Raw genomic sequence first — 26,528 nt, 5'->3', positions numbered from 1 at the left:
CACAATACAAATACTTTAACCTTCACATATTCTGACAGAATACATCAGAACACAATGAACATATCATGTGCTAACTAAGCGTATAGTTAACTCATACGCCAATGGGTACTTTTAAAGCTGAATACAAATTAGTGGGCATCAAGTAAAGTCGTCTGTATTTAATGTAAGAACCTAGGACTACAGTTACCATGATACACCACGACTGAGGCGAGTCTTCGTAGTGCCTAAACCGTTAGTTAATTGACATTTAAAATCTAACTGAACTGTACGTTGTTGGTTAAACTTTCAAAGCTGTCTGGAATTTCTTGGTTTCTGGTAGTGACTGCTAGGCAGACACCAGCGGAGTGGTCCTGAACGACAAAAGCCACGGGGATTTTGGGCGATCTTGAATGTAACAAAAAGTTAACCGTTCACTTCCACCACATCGAATGGCCACCTTCATTTACTGGCTCTTTATGCCCTTTTCTTGCGTAAAAATATGACGTTTTGCCCGTGACTTGACTTCGTTGCCCCAAATGACCATAAACCGTGTGCGCGTGTCGGGAACTAGTGTCGTAAATCGTCGATCATCTCGCCAACACGCGCGATAACGACACTTTGCGGCAGCGAGAAACCGAGGGGAGTGATAGGGACGGTTAGCTGTGGAGAGAGCACCAGGCAGCAGATCCAAGGCGAAACACGCTGTACTTCGAGATCGTTGGAGAGGACAGTAGGTCCCCTTTCCCACTCCCTTGTCCTTCGCTTTTTTATTGCCCCTTCCCCTTCAGCCCTGAATGAAGCGGGATGGCTGAAGTGCCACCTGGGCCTAGCGCGTTGCATACATCCCCGGCCGAAGTTATTCCTTTCCACGGGGCTGGGCGCGCCTTGCCCGGGGAAGATAACGATGAGGAGCGAGTGTGGAGTTGTGGCAGTATCATGACCCCTGGCCAGGGACAATCCCTGCCTCCCGAACAGGAAGGGAAGGGGTTAATGAAGATGCCGCAGAATCATCTGTACCTTCACTCGCACGCACTGGCGAGCGCTCAGCAGTTTAACGGCATAGCGAACTTGGAGTCGGGGCTGCTCAACAACAATCATCACCACCACCACCATCACGGGAGCGGCTGCACGCTCAACTACCACAGCCCGGCGTCTAGGCCGCGGGACTCGGAGAGTAACTGCTGCTCTAACAGCGGCCATCACTGCTGCCCCAAGAATACCGGCATCAGCGGCAAGCTGGCACCGAGTCGAGCGGAGACGCAGGCCAAGGCGGACCGGGGAAATGAGGAAGAGCGCCGCGCCTGCGACAGGACTGATATGACGGCTCTGCCGCCGCCCGTCCACAATGACAGGGCTGGACAAGAAGGCGTGGAGGGGATGCGCCCTGCTAGCCTCGACTACGGGGCCCAGGACACCGTGCTTGAACTCGCCGACGCACTGGATGCAGCGTGCACCGTCCGAGATGCGGTGTGTCGGAATGCGAACAGCTTCCCCAGTGTAGGGGACAATTCCGGAGACGACGATGAGGAGGAGGACATGATCCAATACGTGCGCTATGAATCGGAGCTGCAAATGCCGGACATCATGCGATTGATTACGAAAGATTTGTCGGAGCCCTATTCCATTTATACTTACAGGTACTTCATTCACAACTGGCCACAGCTCTGTTTTCTGGTACGTAAGTTCTGATTTGTGACTTTTAAACACTTGTTACTTTGTGTAAAATATTTTGTCTTGGGGGAATCCAGGGGATTATCAAAGCTCCCAGTCTTTGTTAATTTGATTTAATCTCAAATTCCTTTACGTGAAAATTACCCTGTAGTAATGACACGCAATTTTTGGTAGCGTACTTATTTAAGATGTAATAAAGCTCACTTGGAGCTGTCTAGGTGGAATATATGTGGGGAAAGTACTGTCATTCCAGTTTTCCCATTATAAATAGAGTTATTTGTATTTTATATAATCTAATGGCTGAATTCTGTCTGACATCGGTTAGTTTTGTAACCTTGGAACAGTAACTAGCTTGTATTTTGTTCTGAACTCTTAACCTGTGGTGATCAGGTTGTCCTGTAACACTTGCTCTGAAATAGTCCTCCCAGACTGTTTACTCATTATCTTGACTGCTTTTCTAAGTCACTGTGGGGAAAAAAGCATCCGCTAAGCAAATAAATGTAAATTCATTTTGCCATAAAGAATTTCTCCAAGGTACAACATTCAGTTATTTGTGTATATTACAATACACGTTAAAGATTATTTTTATGCTGAAAAGCAGAGGAGGTTAAAGATGCAATGTTTCAGCTTAATTGCCTTTATCAGATATATGACTGAAAAAAAGCAGGTTACAGAAATAGAATTGGAAATAAAGCCAATGTTCATGAAAGGATAAGTGGGTGAGAATAGGTATGAAAAAGCTGCCATTTAGAGAAGGAGAAGGGAGAGATTAAAAAGTCAGATGGTCATTATGACCTGCAGGAATGTGTGATCACAATCTGGGAATGAGTTTAGCTGCTTTGGTTTTGAAAAGTGTCTTTAAAGTACTGTGAAAAAGCACAAAATTGAAGGATCAGTATGGCAGTGATCAAAGGATGTAAAGTGTTTTACAGTATGCTTTGGAAAGTCTTTAATTTTAACATCTGGAATATGTTAACTATAAAATAACCTGCAAGAAGTAAGATGGCTGACATTTCCTTTAAGAAATGCAGTAAATAGGATTTTGTACATTGGCAAAAGGCCAGTTATTTACTGTTGAATTTACTAGAGGGATCAGATACAAGGGTATTGTTAGTGACATATTTGCAAATGACACAGCAGCTCCTATTACAACTCTTAAGTGCCTGGTGCGGAATTGTCTCTCCTCTGTGAAGTAAGGTGAGAACAAGAAGTTTGCATAGGTTAGGGAGCCTACAGAAGGAGATCAAGGGAGCGTTTATTTTTGGAGACAATGAATGAAGTTCCTTTTCTGATTTTTTTCTAATAAGGAGTTGAGTTTGGTCTCATTGTTTTTGTTGAGGGAGTCATGTAGCTTGGAATTTAAAGTTCTGATGAGATTGATAAGGACAGAAAAGTAATGGGGATGCAGTGCAGCTGTTTTTTTTTTTTTTCTTTCCTTGATAGTAACATCTGTGAGTAAGTTGTTTAAGGCAGTGTGTATTGGAGTGCATGAGTTTATGGGAAATTTGGAGAAGGTGACTCTTCATACTGTTCTGGAATGTGGCACACCCAATGAATGCTGAGTTGAATACCGGTATTAGTCAGAATCCTATAGGTAGAACCCTCTAATTGTGGCATCTGTTGAGTAAATGGGCTGTAAAAAGAATAACACATGCAACAGTTTCTAGACTGAATATATATTTCAGTGCAGTGTAGATCAGCTCAAGTATTATGTGGTAATTAAAAACTAATACATTTTATGAATCCAAACTAAGTTATTTTTCTAGTATGTCAATTATCAGCATTTAATCCATCCATCTATTTATTTTCTTACCTACTTGATCCATTTCTGCAGCATATACTATACCTGATTTCTAGGAGTGCTATTTGAGAACCCACTCTCAATTAAAGGAAAATGGTGGTGTTTTGTAGTGGTGGCCTAAAACAATTTTAATCATGTTTTTAATGTACATTGGAGAGAGAGAGAAGTTTATAACATAACAGAACTAAGTGTTGGCCAGTGCTGTACAACACCAAAAAATTTGAAAAATGGCCATAGAAAAGAAAATCTTCCATTACCCATGAGACATAATCCAGATGTGAGGGATGCAGACGCTACCTTAAAACATGCAAAATGAATGCTAAATATTGTTAAACTGGAACAGATCTATACAGACTTCATTAATTCTTTGTTTTTTATACAATATTATACAAACATTTTAAAATGTATATAACAATATAAATGCATTTAAATAAAGTAAAATAAAGAAATTGTCAACAATGCGAATATCGGCAGAGGGTTCATTGGATCCCCTTGAGGTTGCTGGATATCATGGTTGGCCTGTACACTGGTACAGTGAGTACTGTACAGAGTGGAAGCGGGATCTCTGCGTATTTCCCAGTTGATTGCTTGATTGCTCCTACTCTGTTCAATGCTTGTATGGACTGGGTTTTGGGCAAGGTCATGGGGTCCAGTGGCTGTGGGGCATCTGTTGATGAAGAAAGATTTACAGATCTTGACTTTGCTGACGATGCTGTGATCTTCGCGGAGTCAATGGAGGCTCTGATCAGGATGCTTGAGAGACTGAGTGAGGAGTCTGAGTGTCCTGGATAAAAATGAAGATCCAGGCCTTTAATGACCTCTTGGGCACAGCCATCAGCAGTGTTTCTGTGTGTGGAGAGAGTGTTGACCTTGTTGAGAGGTTTACTTACCTTGGCAGTGACATTCATCCTCTGAAGTTAGTAGACAGACTGGGAGAGCATGGGGGGGTCATGAGGTTGCTGGAAAGGGGTGTGTGGCGCTCCCGATATCTATGCAAACGAACAAAGGTCCAAGTCTTTAGTGTCCTGGTGCTTCCTGTCTTGCTATATGGTTGTGAGACATGGACGCTATCCAGTGACCTGAGACGAAGACTGGACTCCTTTGGTACTGTGTGTATCTGGGAAATCCTTGGGTAACATTGGTTCGACTTTGTGTCGAATGAGCGGTTGCTCATGGAGTCCCGAATGAGGCACATTACCTGCATTGTGAGGGAGCATCAGTTACGACAATATGGCCATGTGGCTCGTAAGTTCCTTATTGTTGGGGACCTGAGTGGCTGGACCAGGCCAAGGGATCGCCCACGTAACACCTGGCTGCGGCAGATAAAGGGTAATTTCCAGAGGGCGAGACTGGACTTGGTACCTACCTAGGGGGCTGCAAACCGGGATCCCGAGTTGTTTCGCCGTGTAGAGGGTTCCGGCAACGCACTGTACCAGTGCATGCTCCCCAACTTGACTTGACTTGTCACTAATAATTTCAAGGGTACAAATCATTGTGTAGTAGTTCGAAAGGTTTTAACCAACATCTTAGCTTTGCAGCTCTTTACTTAAAAGACTTTATATACAGTATACCCAACATTCAGTAAACAAACATTTATTAATTTGCAATAAGTTGGAGTGATACTCTGTACAGACTTCCCACTTGATGTAGCTGGGATTGACTTGAGTCTTGAGGGTTTTTTTTTCATGTAGTTATAAGATGTATTATACTTTTTCGATTGTTGCAGAATGTTATGTCAGGTGTAAGCCACAACATAACGAAGAGAGCATGCAAACTTTTTACAGAAGTGTTCTTTTTCTAATGGTCCAAAGAATTGCACATTAGATGATAGTAAAGTTCATTAGATATTTATGGTAGTTAGCTGAGTCTGTTAAAACTTGCCTTAATCAGCCATAGCATTAAAACCACTGACAGGTGAATTGAATAACTTTGATTATCTCATTGCAGTGCCCCCTGTGAAGAGGTGGGATATATTAGGCAGTAAATGAACATGCAGTTCTTTAAAGTGATGCATTGAAAACAGGAAAAATGAGCAAGCAATGAACAATTAGTATCTGAGTGACTGACAAGGGCCAAATTGTGATGGCTAGATGACTGATTCAGAACATCTTGAAAAATGGCAGGTCATGTAGGGGTGCTCCTAGTTTGCAGTGCTAAGTACCCACCATAAATGGCCCAAAGGTAGGACAACCGGTTAACTGGTGACAGGGTTATGAACACCGTAGGCTAATTGATGTTTGTCGGGAGTGAAAGGTAGCACTTCTTGTCCAGTCCCACAGAAGCGATACTGTACCACAAAATGCTGTAAAACGTAATGCTGGCCATGAGAGGAATGTCACAGTATGTGGCAGCTTGCTGCGTATTGGGCTGAATAGCTGCAGACCAGTCAGAGAGCCCATGCTCTGGTGAAAGTACCTACAATGGGCATGTGAGCTTCAGTACTGGACCATGGAGTAATTCTTTTAGATCATGTACACTGCCAGGTGCATGTGTGTTGTGTACCTGGTGAAGAGATGGCAGCAGGATGTATTGTGGGAAGAAGGCAAGCATGTAGAGACAGTGTGTTTCCCTGAGCAATGTTCTGCTGGAAACAATTGGGTCCTTCCCACCTCAAGATTGCATACTCCCCTTCATGGCAACACTATTCCCTGATGGCAATGACCTTTTTCAGCAGGATAATGTACCCTGCCACAAAAATTGTTCAGGAGTAGTTTGACAAAGTGTTGAGGGTATTGACTTGCCTCCAAATTCACTAGATCTCAAAATGTTTGAGCATCTGTGGGACATTCTTGAAAAACAACTATGGTTCATAGAGACCCCTCATGACAACTTACAGCACTCAGAACATCAGCTGCTATTAGCCTGGTGCCAGATACCACAGGACACCTTCTGAGGTCTTTTGAAGTCAGTGCTTCCACAGGTCAGGGCTGTTTTGGTGACATGGAAGAGACCTATAAAATGTTACACAGGTGATTTTCAGTTTGGAGCAGATCAGTGGATAGTTATTTTTTTTCTCATTATAAAAAACGAGGGATGCAGCAATCATGTTTTATTTGGGCCAATACCTATCATTGGTGTTATGACTCACATTTTTTTTTTCCATCTCTTAAAAAAAAAGCTTTTACACCAAGCTCCTAAATAACCAGATACAGAGACTTCTGTTTATATTAAAGTGTTAATTTTGATATTTTTATAATTAAGCTATTGGCCACAGGTGTTACCTGTTCATTTTTTATTAACAAAATAAAATTCAGTAGGTTTATTCTTCAGTTACCTTAAAATAAAATAAAAATATGATGTATTTTAAGGAATTTTATTTTTTGAGTATTAGTTAAAAAGTTAGAGAAATATTTATTTTACTTAATGCCTTAAGTATTAAGGATAAAGTGCTACTCATAATTACAGGCTGTCATAGTGTTAAATTTCTTCTCTAATGTACTTATCTGAAGCAGAGCTTAAACAATCAGTATTCACTATTTTTTTAAAAAAGATGTTTTTTTCAATACTTACTTATATGCTTAATCAGACTTATCTTCTTCAAAGTATTCCCCTGCTCTATTTCCCAATGCTTTTTCAATTTCTGGAATGCATCCTGGAATTCGTTTTGTGGACTGTAGTATAGGTCCAGTGGTAAATTTTCTGTTATTTGAAACTGGTGACTTTTCAGGTTGGAGTTGAACTTTGGCAACAAAAAAAGTAGGCAGGGGTTGTACACCTTTGAACCATCTAATAACTCCTGACTGACTGTGACACAGTTGGCTTTTTGCTCATCTGTCAAGTGACACAGCACAAATGTTGCAGCAACATATTGTCAGGAGTTTTTCACCAAAATTGTGTGACACAAACATTTACTAATGCTTGCTTCTTCAGTAACTTCATAAAACAGTTAGGAGATGGTTTTAATAAATCAAAGCACACACTTTCTCAATGTGATCATCATCCAGTTTTGGGACTGTCTGCTAAATTTGAAATGCCAGTTCAATTAGTAACATTGTGTGTGTCTTAAACAATACTCCTCTCCATAAGCTTGCTAAACATATGAAATGTTTTGGTAAGCGTTTTGCCAGTTTCACGTAGAATTTTATATGAACACAAGATCCTTCATATTTCAACTTGTACTCTCACACACTGATAACTGTACTACAGCTTTTTGCTACACAAATATACATTTACTATATTTATACAGTTTGTTTTACATTGTACCAGCTAGACATTCCTTATTCTTTAGGTGGAATTATAGATATGGAGTACCATTTTAATTATGCAGCACTTGTTTCTTACTAGAACTCTTACTGTATGAAACACAAAAGGCAAACTTAAAAAAAAATAAAATAAAAACCAAAATTCTATGAAATGGTCTTAAGATGTTTATCAATAAGATACATTCAAGACAAACATGCTTAACAAGTTTACAAGTAAAATAGACACTTTTTCTGTTAAGGTAACAAGCTTTTGCTCACAATGCAGCAATTTAAAATTCTTTATCACTTCTTTTTCCATTTGAAGCTCAGTATCTGTACTTTGAACAATTTTGATCACTGTCCAAACTCAGACAAGCATTGTTCGCTTTAATTAGTGGGCAAAATATAAAAGTATGAATGAATTGTTTGAAGTAGCTTTTCTTGCCATTTGTTTAATTTCACAGAGCAACTCCAATTCCTGTTTCTCAGTTTATCACTCCATTTTCTTTAATGAAGTCATATCTTCCTTCTCTCTGATAGTCTTCCTTACTGCTGTCTGTTTATTGGAAGTTCACAGCAAAAATATGTGCTTTAGCTCAGCTATTCCTAATACCTTGCATAAAGCAGCAGAACACCTAAATTACAGTAAGGCTTATAAAAGCCAATAACAATTATTTTTCAGCATTTGTTAATTTAGTAATCACTATTGTAATGAAAATCGTCCGATCATTCGGTGCCTCACTGTTAAAAACTAACATAAATGTCCAGTAGGCAAGATATGTGTTTTTATTTTCATCTTTTGATGATTTACTGGTTTGATAGTAATGATTATGCAACAAACCAGTTTTGGTCCTTGAATATTGAATAAAAATTCTAATTCTTTTTGCACATTTAGTATCTTTTAATGTAGGATACTGTACTTGCTTTTACTTATGTCAAATATGCTTCCCATTGAAATTAAGGTTCAATATTAAGAACAAAAATACACTAAAGTAGGATGCAAAGGATTACACCATGTGTAACTTTTTGCAGGTTCTCTGGTTTTACTCATAAATTCCAAAATGAAGCTTGTTAGGCTTCTCTGACTGTAAATTGGTAATATATGAATGGAGTAGGGTTTGTTCATTAATGTACAGTGATAAGCTGATAACTAACGAATTGATTTGTGTCTTGCTCCTAATGCTGCTCAGAGAGGCAGAGACTCTTGTAACCATGAATGAGGTAAAAAAAAAGTATACAAAATTAATAGAAGAAAATGCATTTCCTTTTTAACGAATAACTTTTTTGGTGGGCTGCTAAAATTTTTCATGATATTCACGGTCATGAAAATCCTCCACACTAGCATTAGTATGCACCTTTTGTGGATTTCTCCTTTTGAGGCAGATTCATTTATTTGGTGGCAGGGCAGAAGTGAGCAGAAAAGAAAAGGAGGTTTGGAGTTTGCTTATATGGGTGTGCCGAGCGAGCTGTGTGACACATAGTTTTATTCTGGGAGTGTCCTTTCCAGTGTTCTTTTACAATAGCTGAATTTAAGGCATTAGCTGTTACAGCAAGTGTTTCTCTCTTTTATGGTATACCTTCAGATTTACTAAAGTCCTTGACTGTTCATCTTCTTTTAACACTTCATACAGTCAAGAAGCTTTGAAGCCTATTTCAAAAAGGCATACACTGTGGTAGTGCTATGGTTCTAGGGTTACGTGGTATACCAGTACTGAAAGTACGGAAAAACCCATTTTGAAAACTGTACATTACCAACATTTTGTTAATTTCAGCACCAATGTTCTAAGTGCAATTAGAAGTCCAAGGTGGGATAATCTATTGTTTGATTTTAATATACATATTAAAATATAGGGAGGCACGGTGGCGCAGTGGTAGTGCTGCTGCCTCGCAGTTAGGAGACCCAGGTTCACTTTCCCCGTCCTCCCTGTGTGGAGTTTGCGTGTTCTCCCCGTGTCTGCGTGGGTTTCCTCCCACAGTGCAAAGACTGTGGAAAGACTATATATATATATATATATATATATATATATATATATATATATATATATATATATATATATATATATATATATATATATATATATATATATATATATATATATATATAGCAAAAGTCGAGCAGCCAGCGCAGATAGCTGTGCCGCCTTTGAAACGCTGACTGCGCTTCTGCCTTAAGTCAAAGTGAGCACTTTTAATTTTTTTCATCCTCCCCTTGCGCTATAGCCCAGACAAGTGCAAACACGGGACCCCTTTTCTACACCACGGAAAAATAATATTAAGGCGATTCACACTTTCTTTTGCACGTATACGATTATGAGGTCCTCACCTTGGATTATGAAAACACGCACACGAGTGGAGGACTGACAGTGCCATCACAGCCGATTAATGGCGGGACGTCTCACCAGTCTACACAAGGCGATCATAGCGTCAGCGAACACATCTCTATACTATATAAAAGAAAAGGCAACTTTCCTTTCTTTACACCTTTTTTCCTTTTATCCCAAACCAAAGCCTTTCTCTCTTAACACTGCAGAGGACACAAAACTAATTTTCTTTAAATGCCGGTAAGGCACATTACCACAGGCACAAATTTGAACGTTCACATAGAAAATGTAATTTCTATACCACAGCCGTCGTGTAGCGCCTTTCAAAAGGGATCTACTACCGAGAGATGATCCATATACATTTTAGCTGCTGTTAGTTACTTACCTGTGGTGTTACACAGTCTTTAAAATGTAGTTTACCCACAACCACTCCAGTAGTGCTCAATGTACCTGTACTTCTTAAAACCGTTAATGTTTTACTGTTTAATAACTTATAGACTATATTTTATTATTTTTCCCTTGCACTCAGTGACCAAAGCTATACACAAACATATAGACACATACAAACATACACACAAGTATATGTATGTGTATATATATGTATGTATGTGTATATATATACATACACACACACACACACACACACACATACATACACACATATATATAATTTGTGTGTGTGTATGTATGTATGTGTATATATAATGTAGATAGGTATGTATATATATATATATATATATATATATATGTAGATATGTATATAGATATGTAGATATGAAGATATGTATGTGTATATATATGTATGTGTGTGTGTGTGTGTGTGTGTGTGTTGTGTTTGTGTGTGTGTGTGTATATATATATATATGACAGCAGCAATCCAAGCTGTGAGAAAACACTAACAAGGAGGCATGTCAGACGTTGTGGTACATTTTCTGATGCAGCTAGACGAAAAAAACTTTGTGACGCTGCCGCCAAATACACAAAACAATTACTTTGACAATCATGTTACATTATTTTTAAAATGTTTCCTTTTCTTTCTCTTTCCTTCTTTAACACACTACTTCTCCGCTGCCAAGCGGTGTATGTGTGTATATATATATATATATATATATATATATATATATATATATATATAGAGATATATATATATAGAGATATATATATATAGATATATATATATAGATATATATAGAGATATATATATATAGAGATATATATAGAGATATATATAGATAGATAGATAGATATGAGAACAACACTCATATCAATGACAAAACAATTACATTAACAATCAAGTTACGTTGTTTTTCAAATTTTTCCTTTTCTTTTTAGTACCTTATTTAACACACTACTTACGCCTTATTCTGGTATTCTGCTATATATATATATATATATATATATATATATATATATATATATATATATATATATATATATATATATATATATATATATATACATACATATATATACACATACATATATATATATATATATATACACATACATATATATCTATAATAATAAAAGGCAAAGCCCTCACTCACACACTTACTCACTCACACACTTACTCACTCACACACTCACTCACTGACTCATCACTAATTCTCCAACTTCCCGTGTGGGTGGAAGGCTGAAATTTGGCAGGTTCATTCCTTACAGCTTCCTTACAAAAGTTGGGCAGGTTTTATATCGAAATTCTACGCGTAATGGTCATAACTGGAAGCACTTTTTCTCCATTTACTGTAATGGAGAATTGCTTCAATGCCGTGGGGGCGGAGTTTCGTGTGACATCATCACGCCTCCCACGTAATCACGCAGTACATAGAAAACCAGGAAGACCTCAAAAAGCGCTCAAGAAAACATGCATTATATAATTGAGAAGGCAGCGAAACAATAAGAAGCGAGCGAGTGACATATACAATCATATTCATGAGTTCTGCTACTTCGGAAACAAAGCACGATGTAAACCTACACTTTAAATTAAGTTCATAGACAGGCTGCCGCTGGCGTTTGTAATTTAGTGCCTGCCCATATAAGGCCGTCCGTCAGCGGCAATCCAATAGCAAACTGCCACGGGTAAATATTCACGGGTGAAGGACTGTGCTTATGGAGAGGAAGATGAGATGGTCAGGGTGGTGTTTGACACAAACTCAGCGAAACTGCGAGAGAAAGTTTTAAGTGCCAGGACTAAGGTAACATTAAATAAAGCTATGGACATAGTACGAGATGGCACCAGCACAGCTGGGAACCTTCGATGCAAGTACACCGAGTGGCTCATGTAAACTGACGCAGTGCACAGATAAAAAGAAACAGTTCCAAAGAGCGCTGAACAAAAACCGAATTACACAATTGAAAAGGCAGCAAAAATATGAAGCGTCTGATAAGCATATTCATAAATGCAGCTACTGTGGAAACAAAGCACACGTTGGAAAAAGTCAATGTCCCGCTAAAGGAAGACAGTGTAAAAAAAACCATTGCATGCAGTGTGTCAGGTCTCAGATAAAGAAGAAGACGAGCTGTTTATTGATGCAGTAAGAAACGAATCGATGAATGAAACCTGTCATCTTTACAACGATTGACAAACACGGAATGTAACTTGAACACAACACATCCTACAAATACGAACCTGATTGAAAGAAATAATGATAATCAAATCCTTGATGACAGCAACACTCAGTAACACTCACAAAACAAATACTGTATATTGACAGTCATGTTACGTTATTTTAAAAGCGTTCCCTTTTCTTTTCTACCTTTTTAACACACTACTTCTCGCTGCGATACGCGGGTATATATATATGTATATATATATATCCCACTCTACATACTCGAATAATGGATACTTTATTCGCCATCAATGATTGTTTTGGTAAAGCCATACTCAGTGTATTCATTAGATGAACGGTAAAAAAGTAAGAGCGAGGGGAGGATGACTCATTGAGGCATGCAGGCTGTAGTGCGCGTCAACTCTTATCTGAATTGCGCGATCACATTTGAAAAAATATATCTTTTCAAGCGGGATCATTTTATATACTGTATTATTGTTATTAAAGCCCGGGTATATGAAGAGCTGGTAACACAATAAACTACAGATCCCATAATGCAGCGCTTCAGCTGCCTTGCCGAACACTTACCGCTTACTACACTTATTGCGCACTGAGTTTGCACGGCGCTTTGGTGACTTTGAAGAACAAAAAAAGTCCGTCTACATGCGGCTCGAACCTTGTGCATGTTTGGTAGCACATATCTGTGTGAGAAGCTCTTCTCAGTGATAAAGACTAACAAAACAGCACACAGGAGTCGCCTCACTGATGAGCACCTGCAATCCATCCTGATAATCTCCACAACACAGAACCTCACACCAAACAGAAACGAACTTGTGGCCAAAAAAAGATGCCAGGCGTCCAGCTCTAAAATGACATATGAGCAAAGACAACTGAATGATTTGATTTGTTATTGCTGAAAGGAACACATTTATATTTCCAGGTTTTGTTATGCAGCATGTTCATATTTGAATTTGTATAATTTTGACAGGATATATTTTTATGGAGAGCAAAATCTTTTGGTATATTTAAAATCTAAGTTTATTTTTATAAAATATAAAATTACATAAGAGTAAAGAAATTTGAATGTTTGTTCTTTTAATGTTTACTTTATTTCTAACTTGTATAATTTAGACAGGATATATTTTTATGGAGAGCAAAATATTATAAGTTGTTTAAGGTTTGAGTTGATTTATTCAGGAATAATATTCCTGTCTGTTTTTACCATTCCTACCAAAGATATTTCTGTCGACTAAATAAAAATTCCTTCTATTTAAAATTTAAATAGAACTTGAACAAATACGATAGTTCATAATATCCACGCAGACTTGCACGTAAGAGCGGGAGTTATCCGTTTTAACAAGCAGTGTATTGCACTGATACGAAATAGTTGTGTATGTATATATGTATATATGTAGATATGTATGTATATGTATATATATGTTTATATATGTGTGTGTGTATGTATATATATATGTATTTGTGTGTATATATGTGTATGTATGTATGTATGTGTGTATGTATATGTATGTGTATATATGTATATGTATAGATATGTATATATATATGTTTGTGTGTGTGTAAATATATATATATATTTATATATATTTTATATATATATATATATATGACAGCAACACTCATCACTCACAACAGTGACAAAACAATTACATTGACAATCATGTTACGTTATTTTCAAAATGTTTCCTTTTCTTTTTCATTGCTTCTTTAACACACTACTTCTCCGCTGCGAAGCGCGGGTATTTTGCTAGTTCTACTCATAACGGTCAACAACGTCCGCCATGTTGAACTTTCTTATTCATGGCCCCATCTTCACAAAATTTGGTAGGCGGCTTCCCTGCGCTAACCGAAACCAATGTACATACTTATTTCGGTGATATGATGCCACTGTCGGCCGCCATATTGAACTTTCCAACGTCACTAATTCTCCAACTTCCCGTGTAGGTAGAAGGCTGAAATTTGGCAGGCTTATTCCTTACAGCTTACTTACAAAAGTTAAGCAGGTTTCATTTTGAAATTCTACACGTAACGGTCATAACGGTCGACAACGTCCACCATGTTGAACTTTCTTATTCATGGCCCCATCTTCACGAAATTTGGTAGGCGGCTTCCCTGCGCTAAGCGAAACCGATGTACGTACTTATTTCGATGGTATGATGCCACTGTCGGCCGCCATACTGAACTTTTCAACAGTCTTTGTTACTTATGGGCCCATCTTCAAGAAATTTGGCAGCGGGTTCCCAACGCTAACTGAATCCTACTTACGTACATATATACGTCCATAGCCTGCAGCTCAGTCACCGTGTGAGGTGGCATTGGGTCCCCATCCCAACGCCCCCCGTTATTGGCTGCCTGCCTATATGAGGCCGTCCGTCACTCCGGTCTCTACATTCCCTTCCTTGCTTCGCCACGGGATTCACGTCTCCCTGCTGATAACTACAGCCTTTTTATTTAATCCACAGCTTCTCCGCTGTTTTATTGTTCATTTATTACGATTATAGTTATTGTGCAGGTATTTTAGACTTACTTTACATTGTTCAGGTACCCATTTCCTTTATCATTCCAACCTAACCCGCATTAACATGTCTATTGAGGTGATAACCATTGATCAAAGAACTGTCATTTACCGAGTAGTTTCCATGCCCGGAGATGGCACCTATCTTTTCCATTCTCTTTGTTACATATTGCACGGCCATATCAGGCTCACTCTTGATATCTGGAGGAACATTGTGTCTTATGTATTGAACGACTGGGACAGGTTTAAGGTGTGGACTGATGACGGTACAGGAGATAATTATACTACACAGGAGCACTATAAGAGTGAAATGCTTAAGCCCTTCACCTATGCATCTGCATGTGATTTGATGGCTGCCGCTGAATTGTTCGGTTGTCGCTTTCAAGTGGACGAAATGGCCAAATATTTTACACCTTTGGACAACCGCCAATGCCTCTTAAACATCTTAGATTGACAGGTGATGATTTCAGTAGTGGATACTTTGATGTTTATGAATGTTTAAACTCTCAAAAGCTGGATGTGAAGTTATCGATGAAACTGGTTGTATACTTACAACGCTTGACAGATGCTGAATGTCACTTCAACACAAGCCCTACAAATACTGTCGTAATTGAAACAAACCATGAAACTCAAACCGATTATGACAGTAGCAATCCAAGCTGTGAGATTTGAAACAAAATTACTGTTCACATGGCCAACTGTACTTGCATGCTTAAGAGTAAGCTCAGCGCACAGCTTGGTCATATTACAACCGGAGGGCCGAACTCACAATGTGGTATACAAAGAGATCCTTAACAAATAATTATTGGCATATTTTCCCTCAGTTTAAAAAGGTTTAATTTTCTTCTTAATAAAACTTTTAAGGCAGTACTTCACCGCGGCGAAGTGCGGGTATTTTGTATATATATTTTGTATATATATATGACAGCAACGCTCATAACAGTGACAAAACAATTACATTGACGATCATTACTTCTTTAACACACTACTTCTCCGCTGCGAAGCGCCGGTATTTTGCTAGTATACATATATACGTATATATATACATATATACGTGTATATATACATATATACGTATATATGTGTATATATATATATATATACGTATATATGTATATATGTATATGTATGTATATGTGTATATGTATGTATATGTGTATATGTATATATGTGTATATATGTACGTATATGTGTATGTGTATGTATATATATATATATATATATATATATACACACACACACAAACACAAACAGGACTGCGATGCATGCGCCTCAGTAACTGCCACTCCTTCATCTTCGGCCTGGGGATGCTGCAAGCGGTAGGTGGAGAGGGGTGATTTCGCTGCTTGCACAGTGTAGTCTCCCTCGGGCAGTTCCCACCGGCAAGCGGTGACCCATGGTCCATAGTCACCAGGGCCACAGCTATCACTCATGTGCAGGATGGAGGCTTAATTGGGCATTTCTTTCCCCTCCCACCATGCTGCCGCAGCTACTGCTTCTGACTGGATGCAGGCTGGATGGAGCGGAGGGGGGCGTTTCACTGCCCTCCCACCACACACGGCTGCCCCGTTCGTTCTCGGTGGGAGGCTGGTTATGCTACAAACGGTGTCCCAGAGCCCATTGAGGGTGAACAGGGCGGCGGGGGCTAGCATTATAGTGTGCCTTGGGTGGCTGCCTGTTAAATGGGGGCAGTGGTGGGCGATTCACTACCCGCCTTTGGCTGCACCGTGTTCCTTCTCAGTGGGCGGACGCTGCAGGCAGCATACTGTAGTGGAGGTGACTATGTGGTGGGCGGGTGGTGAACCACCCCTCTCCACCCCCATTCATTCTCAATAGCAAGCCTGCTTGTACTGTTACGCACATTGCAGGAAGTTGTCTCTTGTCAGTACATGAGACGTGTTTACGACGGGTGCCTTCCTGCTGTGATAGCGTGTACAGTGCTGTGCAAAAGAGCTCATCTTAACCTTTTGTCTTCACCCTTCAAGAATGTCTCAGAAACACAAATCTGATGCAAGTGCTGGTGATACAGTAAAGAAGAGAAAAACCATAACCATTGAAAATAAAGTAGAAATAATAAAAAGGTCAGAGAGAGGTGAAACTCCATCATTCATTGGCAGAGCACTTGGATACAGTTGGTCAACAATAGCATTTATTAAAATAATGTACCTGTTCCGACTTACATACAAATTCAACTTAAATATAAACCTACAGTCCTTATCTCGTACGTAACCCGGGGACTGCCTATATATTCATAGCATCCGTAGTCTGAGTCTCGATCTGATTATATGAGTGGTTACCTGCCAGGTAACGCATGAGGTTGGTCTACCAGTTAGCAAACATCCACCACGGGCCCTCTCGGTTGCAAGAAGCAGATCATAGACTATTACATAGTTTACTGTCAAATAATGCAAAGAGTACGCAACACGTGTTTCTCCCTTATTTGGGCTTATCAGGCTTACACACTCTGCTGCCCCTCTCGCGGGAATCGAATCTTAGATGTCAGCGTCAGAGACAAAGTCCCTTTACGCTGCGCCACGTAACCACTGGTTGTTTGGTGAAAGTGAAATCCACAAACACGACAGGCAAAATATCTGCATCTACAATAATCTGTTCGCGTTTGCATCATTCAGTGCTCAAAATGTAGATTTACATGATTCAGGACCATATGCTATGAGAATCTGTGGTTCTGCAACAATTAAAGCTACTACAAGTTTAATTCCAAAGAAACCACAATTCAGTCAGGTTTATATTTGTAATCACGGAGAAGCGATGCAACATAGAATCGAAAGAGTTAAACAATTGGATGTATTAGAAATTCTACAGCTAATAATGGATACAAATCCATACGTCCAAAAGTATTGTACTTTACATGAAATTTATCTGAAAAACATGGACAGAGAATTTTTCTTGGATTTCTGTATAAATCCGAAAGATCATGCTCACATATATAATAAACCAAAATGTGATGAATTGTCAGCGATAATTGTTTCGAAGGATGGAGATATCAAAGACAGAGTTAGTGAGAAGCCAGGCAAAATGATAGCTTTTATTGGCTATCTAAAAAGATTACAATTTGCAAGCTTTCGAGGCAACTCAGACCCCTTCTTCAGGCAAGTTGTAAAGATTGATCATTTACTGGTTGCATGACCCAGTTGTGGCTAAGCTTTAGCTGTGAGACAGTTGGATACACCATATGAGATATTTTTTTTTATTTTTTTTTTAAGGCCAATACCTATCACCTATTTCATGTTACTTGGTCGAGCGATTCAGGTTTTTTCTTTTTTTTTTTTTTATCCCTTAAAAAAAACTTTTACACTAATCTGCATAACCAGATAAACAGAAGTTTTATGTCCTATATTAAAGCATATTTTTGTACTAGACTATAGACCACAAGTGTTAACTGTTTGTTTTATTAACAAAAAAATAAATTCTGTATGCTTATTATTCAGTGACTATAAAATAGCAAAATACAGTAATCCCTCCTCGATTGCGGGGGTTGCGTTCCAGAACCCCCCGCGATAGGTGAAAATCCGCGAAGTAGAAACCATATGTTTGTATGGTTATTTTTAGATATTTTAAGCCCTTATAAACTCTCCCACACTGTTTATAAATATTCCCCGCACAGTTATACAGCATAAACCCTTTGTATTCTCTTAGATATTAGGTAAGATTCATTGAAATTATGTATGTAAACACACTGTTTTTATACAATAAAACCTAAATATTATTTTAAAGATATCGAGCGTCTCCGATATCACATATGTTGCAGACATTACAATAGACGGGCCACCAGCAATAAATACGTATAATGCAAGAAAAATTGTATACAGTAAATGTGTGTACAATGACACTAAACGTATGTACATGTACTAAGTACTGTAAGTAGAAAATTAATTATGGTTAGTCACCAACAATGACACGACTACTTGTCCGATAACGATGAGTTTGATTTTACTGCTCAACAAAGGAGAGCGTTACAGCCCTTCAAAAGGAGCCTCTTCAGGCGACTGTGCAGCACCGCTGTTGTTCTTCTTCCGGCAGTCTTTAATCCAAATCCCTAAAGCAGATTCCATCCGGACTACTGCCTTATTACATCCACTCACAACTCGTTTTGCGTCCTGGTTTATAAACACAATTGGAACTCAATTCACACTCTCCCCACCACCCCCCCATCATAAAGTATACATTATTGTAAACTTGCTTGACAATCCAAAGAGGAAGTTCCGCTAGTCAAAGTAGAGTGTTTGCAGCATACTGAGAAAGTGCATAATTGTGCAGCAGAGCCAGTAAGATCGACATGCATGTGAGATTTTGGAACAAAACAAGTTGTACATTTCTGACTAGTCAAAATATAATAACAGATATTAAAAAGGTGAAATAGAAGTGGCATCCATTGTTTAAATGGCTTGTTAAATACATGAACGTGCATCTTCAGCTTTGAAGTTGTTCCCGTTCAAAATAGGTACACATTTTATTGAAGCCATGGTTTGTTAATTTATTATATGTGAGATGCTAACTACAAAGCATTCTGGATTTCTGATGTCAAATAACAACTGTCCTTTATGTTGTTTTGTTAAAGTTATCACAAACACTTAAATCAAATACATCAGTTTTCATTTTAAGTATATTTAAACCTGTTAAGCAGTCATTAGTGCTTCTTTTTGTGAATGGCTGTGACTATGATTTAAAGTCTCTGCTCGAGAAGGAATGAAAGTTGCTTAAGGATGACGAAGATGCAAGTGCAGTAGATTAAAATGTTAGAATAAATAGCAGTGGACTTTGGTGGAAAAAAGGGGTATGAAGGCCAAAAGTTTGGTACTTGGTGCAACACATTTTACTTTCTTTGCTGTGCATTCTGCTACAGCACAGCATGCGTGTAAAAAGGTACTGTTAACAGCACGACACTGAATAAATGCACAGGGTTAGCTATTGTGCTTTCCAGTTTACATCAGTCTTGCCAGTAACAGTACCCACCACAACTGCTGCTGCATCTACACCAGACTTTGTATGTAACCAAATGCCAAAATATTGCCACATTTACTGTGGAGCATAACCTGTCATCCATAATAACTCCACCACTCATTGACTTGTAGAAGTGTGATGTTAAGTTTGAGTAAAGAGTATTATTTTATTTTGAGGTTATTTACATAACTATTCTCAGTCTTTCAGCAATCAGTGTTGCAATTCTGTTTCCCATTTATGTTGTTGCACTCTCACCGATTTATTTTCGTAAGAGTTAAGAAAAAAACTTTTAACTTCATTGTGTATAAATTTTTTTAACATTAACATGTAATTTTCATTATTTCACTAGTTAAATATTAATTTCTAAAACCAAAGTGAAGGCCTTGAAATATGGTCATTGGATGTGTTTATTGTCTACAGTGTTTATATATGAAGGATGTTCAATAATTTATCTACCAGAGTATGAAAGAAAGTAGCAATCATGTTGAAACATGTCTCAAGGTCACAAATGTACAGTTGTGGCTCAGTGCGAGTCTAACAGATTAAGATACAGGATGTCAGGAGTGTCCTTGTTCAAATAATGACAGTGCGCCGGTTCACATGTCATGTCAATCACAGGCTGCCATTCAAGAATGACTGTTCTAGCAGTTGACCCATCCACTCTACAGTGCTAACCTAGCACCCTTAGATTATTTTCTTTTCTGAGTTTTAAAGAAATCTATTTGTTGACAGCGCTTTTCAAGTGATGAAGACATCAAGGCAGATGTGACATCCTGGTTTGAAGGTCAAACGGTAGAAACATTTTTTCGAAAGTCACTGCAGGAAAAGTGGATAAAGTGTATGGAGCTATTAGGGGACTATATTGAAAAATAATTTTTTTGAAAAATTATTTCCTACTGAAGTAGTTAAATTATTGAATGCCCCTCGTACTATAGATGTTTTACACCATTTCATTTTCAAGCTGTGTTGGTTAATGTATTGTAGTTTTTTTAATAACTCTTAATTCTCAATTTAAAGTATAAGACTCTAAATTTGTTTCATATGTTAACTTCTCTTTGTGTCTGATATTTTACAGAAAGTACAGTTTTGTCAAGACTGTTAAAATATTTTGGGGTACCAAAGGTTTTGCGTTAAATTCTCACCATTTGCTATTTAAAGTGTTAATTTAATGAGGCACACTTAAACACATTATGCCTCTTTTATGTGATGTAGCATGAAAACTAATTTTTAAAAATCTTGTTCTACATAAAGATTGCAGTTTTAGCGTTAGAAACCATTAATGATAGATGAATAAAGCACTGTTTATATAAATAAAAAAGGTTAAGGCAATATTCAAACAAAAGCCTTAAAGGAGTATTTTTATTACTGAAATGTACTTTTTTCTAAAAGAGAGTAAACCTTCTGAGTTATTTTACCTTCTGTGCATTTGAATGCTCACATCTTGGTAAATGTCCTATTTACTATAAAATATCCAGTTTGTTTTTTAATACAGTTAGCATATATAATAAATCATGGTCTGTGCTTGGTATCATCTTTCATTGATGTATGCAAGTACACATTCTATATTTGTGTGATTCATGTATGTTAAAAGATGAGGCACACACTTTTGATAAATATGGTTTTGGACTCACAAAGTATTTTGGGGTAACTTGATCCTGTTTCCAGATGCATCTTAATATAGAATGTAATTTAAAACTGTTGAGGGTTCATTATGTATTTGTATGAGCAAGCTATCCTTTTCCTGTTGCTATTTCTACTGCATAACTTCAGTCTACACGCAGCCTTGTGCCTAATTGTTCTGTACTGATATTTTTCTGTTGCAAAAATCTCCATAAATTAAATAGCATTAATTCACTAACTAACATTCATGAATTAGTGTTAATAGTAATGTGGCAAAAATGTTATATGTAAATCATCTCATACATGAAAACATATAATTTCTAAATTTCCTGTATTTTTTTAAGTAATTGTTTTTGTCAATTTAGATTTTTGCCTTGTGTGGTTGAGTTAAATTTTTTCTAGAGATGTCACAATTCTGACATCTCTGAAATTTATTCAGTTCTCCTGGAAAACTAACCCTAGATACTTTAGATACCGGATCATGTAACAGAATCGAAGTAATATTGAAAATCAGTTCTTATTTTCATGGAAAATTAAAAAAAAAAAGTATGTTTTTTGGGGTGGTTAAGTAATTGAATGTTTCTGAATTGCATGTTCAGATCAAATGTAAGCTCTCTGAGGCCACACTCAGTCATTAAAGAATGCAGTATAATGAACAAAGTATATTAACTGGATGTTGTTCTTTGTAAGGAACACCTCTGAGGTGTATACTGTAAGGTAGAGCATTTGCCAGATGACAGTATAACTTTACAGCACACAGAAGCAATTGATAAATAAAATAGGCAGGAATCCACTACCATAGAAATGTAAAATCCACTGATTCCAATAGTTCAAGGATTTAATGAGCCACATGTGGACCTGTTTGCAGTGTGGGAAAATGCAAGGACCCTTTGTACACAGTTAATGAAGTGAATAGAAAAATGTTGCAATTGAAGTGTTGCTTATCATTCAATCTATTGAATGTGTTTCAGTTGTAGAATTGGGGTTTGGTGAACTGCCTCTACTTAAGTGCTGTTTTTTTGCTTATGGCAAATTTTATGTCATCAAACTGTCTTTATGTAAGATATGGTGGGTGTGATTTATTAAATGAATTCTGAGTTTGAGTTAATAAGTAAGTAGTAAACAATGTGTTTTTACATTTAAATTTCTAAAATACATTTTCCTTTTCTAAGTTAATTAGTAGTCAATGCTACTTTGCAAATTTAAATTATCAAAATAGTAATGTTAACCACCACCAAGTACTATGTATATGTATGTGTGTGTATATATATATATATATATATATAAAATATATGATCCTTATTTACACTTATTATGCTGCATTCTTGGAGATTTTTTGAATAATATACAGTACAATGTAATGTAATTTTGTATGGTTTCATTAATATGATTATTTAAATTTATTTTCACATATTGCACTCTGCATATGTGATGATAATGGTGTATATTAATAGCACTGTAATCTATATATATATATATATATATATTGCATATTACCATGTGAAACGGAAATTATGTATGACCACAGAACATATAATACAGGAACTAATAACTTTGTTTGTGGACACCATTTTTATATCATCTTTACGAATTAATATTTATTTGTGTGAGAGTTATTTTACTTATATTGAAAAGAAGTAAACACAAACACGCCAATCTATCCCATAGAAGTGCGCCCCGCGTCGCCCTCTCCCAGCCCTCCTCTATTGACTTTAGTGCTGAGCCGTCCGCCACCTGGCGCGTTCTGACAGAGAAGTTTTATTCAGTCCAAGTGACTGTCGCGGAAACTGCCACATTGTAACTTTTTTTTAATTGGCAGTACTTGATAGTAGAAGAGATGAAGAAAACAGCTTTGCGTTTTTCTACTTTTTAACTACGGCGAGTTGTAAACATTGTGAAGATGAGACCGCCTTCAGTGGAGAGGGGTCGTGAGAACAAAGTGGACTCTGGGAGGCGCGGAATGTCGTGCTGCTCTGCCGGGTCGACAGCTTTGCAGTTTTGGGCAGCGTCCTCTCTTCTTGCACTGTTTGTGACACTTCAAGTGCCCCATCGGCTCCTGGGACAGTGGAAATCTTTGTGAATGAGTGTAATCGGCGCCATCAAAGCGTGACACTCTCGGTAAATTGCGGTGCACGGCTACTTACTGTTCCTTAAGATTAGTTTAGGTCACTAAAACCCCGCAAACATTCAAGGTTGCTTTTGTGATGATTTCTTTTAAGAAGATGGAGGGTTTACATCTAAGAAGATGTACCGACCTCTTCATGTGAAGTATTGGACTTGGGAATTGTTTGGACCTTCTGCGCGTTAAGCACAGAAGGGCAGCGTCCACATTTCTTAGAATAATTTTTCTCTTAAATCACAGGCATGTAATGCAAGGTTGTCAAGCAGGTAGTTTTACCCGAAACCACTGCAGTAGTACTCATTGTATCTTTACATCTTAAATGTTAATGTTTTACTGTTTAATAATTTGTACACTTCATGTTGTTAAAATTCTTTTATCAAAATGTTTTACTACTTAATAACTTATTTTATAAATACAGTACTACATTTTATTTTTTCCCCTTGCACTCAGTGAACAAAGTCACTGGGTAATCAGCTAGTAGTAATATATTATGGTGGGAGACTGTATTTGAATTATTGTAGAAACAGCGCATCTGTACTAGTTTAAATTTCTGATATATATAGTTTTTTTTATTAAGTTTGTTTTAAATATTAATACTGTATCCTTTCCTTTGATGTATTCATCTTTTGCAGGCAATGGTGAGAGAAGAGTGTGTTGGCGCCATTGTGTGCAAGCTGGACATGCACAAAAAAATGTTTAGAAGAGGGTATATTGCAATGCTAGCTGTGGACTCTAAGTATAGGCGGAAAGGAATAGGTAAGTAATTTTGTTGGGGGTAGGGGTTGAATGTAATAGAATTTTGAAAATAGTGACCACCTGGTGATATGTCCTCCATTTGCTATGAAATAATTTAAATTTGCTATTTATTGTGTAAAAATTACTTCTGTGTTTTATAGTAAGGAAAGAATTGTGTATTTTTATTGTTTAATTGGTGAAAGATATTTTCTAATTTGAGTATATTTTTAGTTTGTGATGATCACCCTAGTCAAAATATTGAACTTTTTTTTGGAAGTATATGGTTTTCAGTTCATCATATTCAATTATAATCGAAGCTACTTGCCTTTTTTATATTTGAAATATTTGAATGGGAATTGAGAAAGTCCTGGTACTGTATATATCAGCCTAATGCTGTGCTGTTGCACTTCCATATCCCAGAGCAGATGTAGTGTATTGTTCTGTCATTTTCAAAATACTAGATAGATACTTTATTAATCCCCAAGGGGAAATTCACATACTCCAGCAGCAGCATGCTGATAAAACCAATATTAATTAAAGAGCAATAAAAGCGTAGCGCAAGTTAAAAAATGCAAGGTGGAGAGTATGAACCAGGTATAACAGTCTATAATCTTGTGTAGTATTAATGTTTTGATTCCAAATACCCCCTCCCCCCCAAGGAATCTGTTGCTGAAGCTGCTCCTCTGTCTGGTGATGATAATGTTCAGTGCATGCATTGGATTCTTCATGATTGACAGGAGCCTGCTCAGCGCCCGTCGCTCTGCCACAGATGTCAAACTGTCCAGTTCCGTGCCTACAATAGAACCTGCCTTACTCACCCAACACACCACCGCGTAGAAGAGAGACACAACCATCTGATAGAACATCTGCAGATTCTCATTGCAGATGTTGAAGGATGCTAGCCTTCTATGGAAGTATAGTCAGCTCTGTCCTTTCTTACTTACACAGAGCATCAGTATTGGCAGTCCAGTCCAATTTATCATCCATCTGCACTCCCAGGTATTTATAGGTCTGTACCTTCTGCACACAGTCACCTCTGATGATCACGGGGTCCGGGAAGGGCCTGGGACACCTAAAATTCACCACCAGCTCCTTAGTTTTGCTGGTGTTCAGGTGTAGGTGGTTTGAGTCGCACCATTTAACAAAGTCCTTGATTAGGTTCCTATGCTCCTCCTCCTGCCCATTCCTGATGCAGCCCACGATAGCAGTGTCGTCAGCGAACATTTGCACGTGGCAGGACTCTCGAGTTGTATTGGAAGTCTGATGTGTATAGGCTGAAAGGGACCGGAGAAAGCACAGTCCCCTGCAGCGCTCCTGTGCTGCTAACCACAGTGTCAGTCCTGCAGTTCCTAAGACGCAAATGCTGAGGTCTGTCAGTAAGAGGCCACAATCCATGCCACCAGGTATGAATCTACTCCCATCTCTGTCAGCTTGTCCCTAAGGAGCAGAGGTTGTGTGGTGTTGAAGGCGCTAGAGAAGTCCAGAAACATAATTCTTACAGCACCACTGCCTTTGTCCAAGTGGGAGAGGGATCGGTGTAGCATATAGATGATGGCATCCTCCGCTCCCACCTTCTCCTCGTATGCGAACTGCAGAGGGTCGAGGGCATGGCAGACCTGTGGCCTCAGGTGGTGACGCAGCAGCTGATCCATGGTCTTCATCACATGTGACGTCAGAGCAACAGGCCGGAAGTCATTCAGCTCAAGATGTTTTCCAAAGCCTCGGGACTGTCCTCTGTTCCAGGCTCAGGTTGAAGATGCGCTGTAGAGGACACCACAGCTCCAACACACAGGCCTTCAGCAGTCGTGGTAATACTCCATCTGAACCCACTGCTTTGCTGGAACGAAGTCTCCTCAGCTCTCTGTATACCTGGGCTACTATAATTGTGGGTAGGGGGAAACTCTCTCCTTTGTTGGTATCAGCAGAAGGATGGGTGGAGGATGCAGTACTCTAAGGTGAGAGTGGATTAGGGTAGTCAAACCTGTTAAAGAAGTTGTTCATCAGGTGTGCTCTCTCCATGTCTCTCTCGATGGTGGCACCTCGCTTCGAGCTGC

General features: G+C 38.3%; 1 protein-coding gene across 1 annotated transcript in view; it reads left to right on the top strand.

Moving 5' to 3' along the window:
- The first annotated feature begins 589 nt into the window (after positions 1-589).
- Positions 590-26,528, top strand: part of naa30 (N-alpha-acetyltransferase 30, NatC catalytic subunit) — a 38,528-nt gene continuing 12,589 nt past the window's right edge. Inside the window, exons 1-2 of the mRNA XM_039741306.1 lie at positions 590-1,653; positions 24,372-24,495. Of these exons, the coding sequence (XP_039597240.1) occupies positions 784-1,653; positions 24,372-24,495 (994 nt within the window). The 5' untranslated portion in view covers positions 590-783. The remainder of the gene's footprint in view (positions 1,654-24,371; positions 24,496-26,528) is intronic.

The sequence above is a fragment of the Polypterus senegalus genome, chromosome 18, assembly GCF_016835505.1.
Source record: "Polypterus senegalus isolate Bchr_013 chromosome 18, ASM1683550v1, whole genome shotgun sequence".
In the NCBI taxonomy this organism is placed as follows: Eukaryota; Metazoa; Chordata; class Cladistia; order Polypteriformes; family Polypteridae; genus Polypterus; species Polypterus senegalus.
Note: the sequence above shows the minus strand (reverse complement) of the source record. Positions and strands in the feature narration are given on the sequence as shown.